The following is a 7,190-nucleotide window of genomic DNA, read 5'->3' on the forward strand; positions in this document are numbered from 1 at the left end:
AGGGTATGCATGCATTTAGTTCCCACTGCTATTCTTTACTTGATGTCCATTTTTACGTTGTTGTCCGTGGTAAACCACGATCTCAAGTATTTGAACTGGTCTACTCTCTAGAACCTCTTGCCATCTATCTCAATAAATTCTATCTGCTTTTGTCTTCTTCCTAATTGCATGAATTATTTTATGTCTCGATTCACTTTGAGTCCTACCTTCTGTGCATAATTGTGCATTTTCTGGTACATTTCTTTCAACTCGTGCTTTGATTCACTTAACAATACTATGTCATCTGCATATGCGACACAATTAAAGTTACCGTCCATCTCTACTCCAGCCCACTCCTGTTGCCTACACTCTTATTACTTTCTCTAAGATGACCTTGAACAGAACACATGAGAGGCCTGTCTCAACCTCGAATGTTTCTGATGTGGCTCCTCGTAAACGTACTGCTGTCTTTGACCCTTCCATGCTAGCTTACACCATTCTCACTAGGTTCTCAGGGATTTTGAAGTCCCGAATTGCATTGTATAGACTATTCCTGTGGATGCTGTCACACGCACGTTGAAAGTGGTCTTAGTGTGAAAATGTGGTCTATTGTCGATAGGTTTGGTCTAAAGCCAGCTTCGTACTCCTGTATGTTGTTCCTTATGAATGGTTGCAATTTTCTAAGGATAATGATGGACAGCACTTTATATGTTACATTCAACAAACTGATTCCTCTGTAGTTACTGCATTCCATTTTGCTTCCCTTCTTGTATATTGAGCATATTATAGCCCATTTCCATTCTTCTGGCAGTGTCTCCTTCTCCCATATCAACTGGATCAGTTTATATATCTCTAAGTGTAAGCTCTCACCTCCCTCTTTGATTAATTCTGATGTTATTCCGTCCTCCCCTGGGGCTTTGTTGTTTCTGAGTCCTTTGATTGCTATTTCCACGTCTTCTTCACTAACTGCCCATTCTTCTTCATCTTTCCTTTCATCTGTAGTGTTTGCACGTAATATCTCACCTTGGTTTGGGCGATTCAACAGTTCTGAGAAGTATTCTTTCCACCTTTCTACAATTCTTTCCTTGTCATTTATCAAGTTGCCGTTCTTGTCCCTAATGAAAAAAGTTGGGCTCTGAAATCCACGTTTCCGATTTTTTATGTATTGGATGAATTGTCTTGAGTTCTTGTTTTGGCTCTCAGCCTCAACTCGTTCTAGCAAACTGGTTAGATATATTCTCTTCTCTGCTCTTAGGATTCGCTTTGTCTCCCTTCTGATGTTGATAAAATGTTCCCTTTTCTGCTCATTCTCCCTGTTAGCTAGCCACTTCTCTCTCATCTTCCTTCTCTTTTCTGTAGCCTTCTGGCATGTCTCGTTGAACCATTTCCTCTACTTCATTGTCTTCTTTCTTCCCAATATATTATCCGCAACACTTAGTACCGTGGACTGTATTTCTTTCCACCTTTCCTCCACGTTCTTTCTTGGTTCTAGGGTCTCTAGGACTTCAAAACGGTTTTTGATTTCTATAGCATGTTGTTCTTTAATGGCACTTTCTCGTAGTTTCTCAACATTCAAAGCAGGTTCTAGTGTCCCCTTCTTCTTATGCATGTAGGTGAACATGAGCTTAAGCTTGCACACAATGAGGAAGTGGTCTGACGCACAGTCGGCTCCTCTGTACGACCTGACGTCCATGACTCTATGGCTATAGCGCTGGTCCACCAATATGTGCTCTATCTGATTGGTGGTTCTTCCATCCAGTGAACACCATGTTCTCTTGTGCTCGAAGTAAGTCGAACTTACTCTCAGGTTCTTTGAGATAGTTAAGTTGATCATCCTCTGACCATTCTCATTGGTTTCATCATGCAAACTGTACCTTCCTATAGTTGGTATGTAGAACTCTCCTTTTCCTGATTTTCCATTAAAATCTCCCAGCACTATCCTGATATTTCTAATTTGCGTGCTCTCAATTGTTTGTTCTAGTTGGTCATACAACTCTTCCTTCTTCTCATCTGTTTTATCCTCAGTTGGGGCATGAACATTGATGAATGTTATGCCTGACACTTGGTTTCCAAGTACTATGTAGGATATTCTCTTGTTAACAACTTTGAATCCCTTCAACGAATTTGCTGCTTTATCGTGTATTACAAAATCAGTGCCGAAGTCGTGTTTATCAACACATCCGCCGTAGAATAGTTTGTATCCATCCTCTTTGTGAGTTCCTTCTCCTAGCCATCTTGTCTCTTGGATAATAATAATAATAATAATACTTAAAGAGTGTCCTCCTAACATATCACAGTTAATCATTTTTTAAAATTATACATTTGGATTCTTCAAAGATAGCGAAAATTATCAGTTCCTATAAATTACAATGGCTGCATGTGAAGTAACTGAAACTCAGCAGATGGGTCTATTTCACTACATTATTTTTACAATTTCGTTCACAAATTGGCTATTTACTTAAAGTGTATCTGTTTCCATCTATATTGCCTTTAGATCATTTAGAATGTTTTAAAGATCAAGAAGTTCAAATACGATAAAACAATAGTCCACATTTAAATGCTCAGTTAGTGACTATTATATTCAAGCTGATCCGACAAGGAAAGGAACAGAAGTGAAAATGAACATTGTTCAAAATTCGGAAATACCCCGACATTTGGAAATTAGTGTGATGTGTGTGTGTACTTGAATATGTGAAGAAAGCAGATCCAGTCTGGGTTGGATCTTTGAAACAGCAACTCACAGATCCTCTTCCAGCTCCAGTCGAGACCGATGTTTTGTCTTGATTAATGCCATTGCGGAAAATTTTGATTCGCACAAGAAAGTTGATGTGAAGGGTAATAACACGTCCACCGCCCTGTGAACTCAAATATTTTCAAGATGGATTTAAATTAATTTCGATGTCTTCTACCACTTGATGGATGTATTACCTCCTCTTGTTCTACTGTTGACAGGAGGCTGATTAGTGGTCTGTTACGACGATATATAAGGGGTTGTGAATACAGTTATAATCAGATTCAGATACTAGAAATTTATCCTCGAAGGGTTTCGAGAATTTCTACGCCAATTCTACTAATTTCAACCAGACCCATCTCATTTTCCTTCACGAAATCATCGAGACAAGAAAACACGCTGGTGCTACTCTTCTCCATCAAGGTTTCCCCATGTCCAATTTTTCTCTTAAATGCAGGTAACTTCTCGCTTAGAAAGATGACATTACTCTTTCGGCCTTAAAGTGATATGTTAAGATCATTCAGTTTCCCGAAACGTCGACAAAGCAGCACATATTCCAAGGCATTTTTCATCCAGAAGCAAAGCCGCGAGTGTAGAATTGCTGTTCAGTTGGAAAATACGTGGTTCATCCTTCAGTTCCACAACGCAACGTACCACCGCGTGCAATAGAAACGAATCATTTGTAGAACGAATCTCCTCTTAAAGAATGAAAAATAGTCTACTACACATTGAAAGTCTCTTCGGGTTTGCTGCCGGTTCGTAAAATCAACTCTATTCGATATTTCGGCGATCCAGCTTGTCGCCATCCTTAGGAGAATGCTGCTTCTGCTGATGAGTCCCGCTGAGAACTGATGCCAGGCTGCAAATCGACGTCCCATATGGGCCACCGTTGAGTACACGGCGCATGCGTCGCCCATCACTGTTGCTGCCCTCCAGGACTGGGCAGGTGGCGCCGCCCTTATTGGGACACTGGCGGCAACGATATATTGCACTCAGGGACGATATTTGAATACTCGGACTGGTCGCACCGAAGAACGTTCTGTTTTGATGCGGGATAGTACAAGATTCCACGTCCTGCTAAGAGGAAACCCATTGGAGTTGCATGAAGAGGAACCTAGATCAATGGCCTTTATCCCTTATGCTGGGGGCGTATCGTTTAAGATAGGAAGAATTTTAAGGAATTTTGACATTAATAGTGTGTTCTGTCCACCTTCTAAGATTAGGGCACTACTCGGCTCTGTGATAGATGATTTGGGACTTAGGAAACCGGATGTATACAAAATTCCGTGTCAATGTGGGAAGGCTTACATCGGCCGTTCGATTCGCACAATTCATGACAGACGTGTGGAACATCAAAAAATGGTTCAAATGGCTCTGAGCACTATGGGACTTAACATTTATGGTCGTCAGTCCCCTAGAACTTAGAACCACTTAAACCTAACTAACCTAAGGACACCCCACAACACCCAGTTGTGGAACATCGCCGTCATACGACGCTACAACAGCCGGAAAAATCGGCAGTACCAGACACTGCTTAAATAAAGTCCACGGTGTGAAATTTTACGAAACTGTGATAGTTGCCAACACTTCAGGTTTTTCGAACAGTGTCTACAAAGAAGCAACTGAAATTAGTTTGACGGATAATTTAATTAACAGTCAGCGTCTATCTTCAGGAGTTTTGGGAACCGGAGTGATGAAAACTTTATTTGATGTGTGTATTTAAAGCTCAAGCTTTAATAAAATTTACAACGCTGACTGCGTCATTGAGCACTTTATTGATTTCCGGTTGTATTACTTTAGAAGACCATGCAACCCTGTGGGCCATCCAACATGTGAATTTTACAGAAGGAGGAACAGCATACATTCTTGCCATTAGCTTCTATTCAGTTCCAGTAAATTGTGCAGCCCCATCTGTACATGTACCAACACAATATATCCTTGACGTTTATTGTCAACAAAAAAGGATTTCACAAGAATGAAAATATCTTCACCTGTAATCCTCCCGTCCAGAGGAAACAAGAGCGTACAAAAACAAGAAGATCGGAAAGCTTTCCGATATCAGTAATGTCATCAAGCTGCAGGGCGAATTTTGAGCTATCATAAAGACGTGGTAACAATTGTTTTTCGTATACGTAGCTACTGTATCAAAACGACGTGCCACGGTATCATCTGAGTGTGGTATGACTTTAGACTCTCGTCAAACCTTTCTCCATGCAGTATTTCGCACATTTTGATGGCTCCAGGAAGAAATAATGTCTCACCAATAAAGTGTGGTGATTTGGATTTAGCAATGAAGTAGGATATTTCGAGGTATGCTCTTCGGCCTTTTTGTGGAATCTGACATTTCCTATTAGTTGTCACTCATGACGGTTAAAACATTCGTTGGCTAACTTACATGGTCTATATGTTTTGTCTGCAGGTATCTATAATTTTATAGGCTTAAACCTATCGTTGCCTAAAATTGCCAAGCGAATAAGAGATTCTGGTCGTACCTTATTATTCAAGAGAAAGTTGGCAGAGCCTAACTTCAGATTTATGCACTTGGGTTTTGCCTTAAGAACTAACGTTGCTGATAGGAACAGAGGAAGACGCGAAGGAAGAACGTACTTTGGTTAAATTCGAATCATTTTATTTATTATAAATGCGAACCGTGAAAAGAGAAGGGACTCTTGGTGAATCACTTCCATGAGATTCCTTCTTATCACTGCGAACCAGTCACTTAAACAGGGGATGACGGAACTTATATTACTTTATTTCCAACCCGGTTAATTTTTTCACTGAACACTAACCATATCAAAAACACCAGGCTACAGGACGTTTCTGAAGCAGTCTAGGAATCTCCTATTTTTAAGGTCGTACTTTTAATTTAAATTGTATTCTGGCTGCTGTCTAAATGCCATACAAATTTCGGTTTCTTCTAAGTAATCATGCTGTCCTTTTCCGCTGATACGGACGATTTCTAAAGAGTTTTCGATGTTATCTAACGTATGTTGTCGCACACATTTCACGAACCACATGTTGTAAGCTCTTTATACTGCTCTTTGTATGTTTGCATCTTTGCCGCTATTGTGAACAGTCTACTACACCTGCTAGACGAGATTTTGACGTGTTTATCATAATAGCTGTTATTTCACCTGCTTTCTAATGTGTGCTTGTACAGTGAATGCAACAGCAGATAAATCTACGCCACCACATACTTTTTTTTTTACACTGCTGGGAACTATGTTCCAGCTTGTCACAGTTTTATGTTATTGAGTGGGTTACAACAATCGTCAGTTCTGTAATTACTTGTATTTTATTCGGAATCGCACGACTACTACAGTCGCAGGTTCGAATCTTGCCTCGGGCATGGATGTGTGTGATGTCCTTAGGTTAGTTAGGTTTAAGTAGTTCTAAGTTCTAGGGGACTGATGACCACAGATGTTAAGTCCCACAGTGCTCAGAGCCATTTGAACCATTTGTATTTTATTTGGTTTTTGCTGCGAGAAAGCTTGACAATGACCATGTGTGGAAATTGCAATCGCAATAAATAATACATTAACAGCCTAAGGCGGAAGGACTCCATTTAAAATTTTCACGAATGCTGTGGTCCAGTCACCATCGTAACATACTGTATATTTGTTCCTTGCTCATTATTAAATAACATACACGTTCAGTAATTAAAATCACTATAATTTGAAATTAATTTTACAGAATGAATATTTCGCTCTGCAGCGAGGGTTTGCTTTTTGGACGTGTGCTGGTAGGTTATAACAGTGCGTTGAAGCAGAACTCGAACTTGGAATCCCGCCTACTTCGGGCAAGGCTTCTTCGGGCAAGGCTTTTGTCGACTTACCTACCCAGGCATTATACACAACGTGTGCTCTCAGCTCCAAATGGATGATTCTGTATTTGCGTCACGAATCGGAACATATTTTTAATAATGTGGAAAGAATTAAATTATTCTTATTTGACAAGTTAACTCTTATTATGCTAACGCTCCTACAGCCGCATAGCTCAAGTAGTAAAATGTAAATGCCGTGTGGCTAGGGCCTCCCGTCGCCTGGTGTAAGTCTTTCGAGATGACGCTACTTCGGTGACTTGCGTGTCGATGCTGATGAAATGATGATGATAAGGACAACACAACATCCAGTCCCTGAGCGGACAAAATCTCCGACCTAGCCGGGAATCGAAGTCAGGCCGTTGGGTATGACATTCCGTCGGGCTGGCCACTCAACTACAACGGGCGGACAGCGGGAGTAGGAACTAAGGTCCAGGAAGAAGAAACAAAAAGTTTGAGGTTTGCTAAAGACTTTGTAATTCTGCCAGAGACAGCAGAGGACTTTGAAGAGCAGTTGAACGGAATGGGCAGTGTCTTGAAAGGAGGAAATAAGATGAGCATCTACAAAAGCAAAAGAAGCATATGAAATGTAGTCGAGTTAAGTCAGGTGATGCTGAGGGAATTAGACATTAGCAAACGAGACGAAGTAGTAGATGAATT

The 7,190-nt window shown here is 40.5% G+C and overlaps 1 protein-coding gene across 1 annotated transcript; it reads right to left on the reverse strand.

The window, feature by feature from the left end:
- Nucleotides 1-1,369: 1,369 nt before the first annotated feature.
- Nucleotides 1,370-2,284, reverse strand: LOC124622914 (craniofacial development protein 2-like). The gene has a single exon (XM_047148704.1). It carries the CDS (start codon nucleotides 2,282-2,284, stop codon nucleotides 1,370-1,372), a length of 915 nt encoding a protein of 304 aa, XP_047004660.1.
- Between the last annotated feature and the right edge of the window lie 4,906 nt (nucleotides 2,285-7,190).

This window comes from Schistocerca americana, chromosome 7, assembly GCF_021461395.2.
Source record: "Schistocerca americana isolate TAMUIC-IGC-003095 chromosome 7, iqSchAmer2.1, whole genome shotgun sequence".
NCBI lineage: Eukaryota > Metazoa > Arthropoda > Insecta > Orthoptera > Acrididae > Schistocerca > Schistocerca americana.

Bases quoted from the DNA above. Each gene is read 5' to 3' on its own strand.
- LOC124622914 (XM_047148704.1), bottom strand. From the start codon at position 2,284: ATGATTAACTGTGATATGTTAGGAGGACACTCTTTAAGTATTATTATT.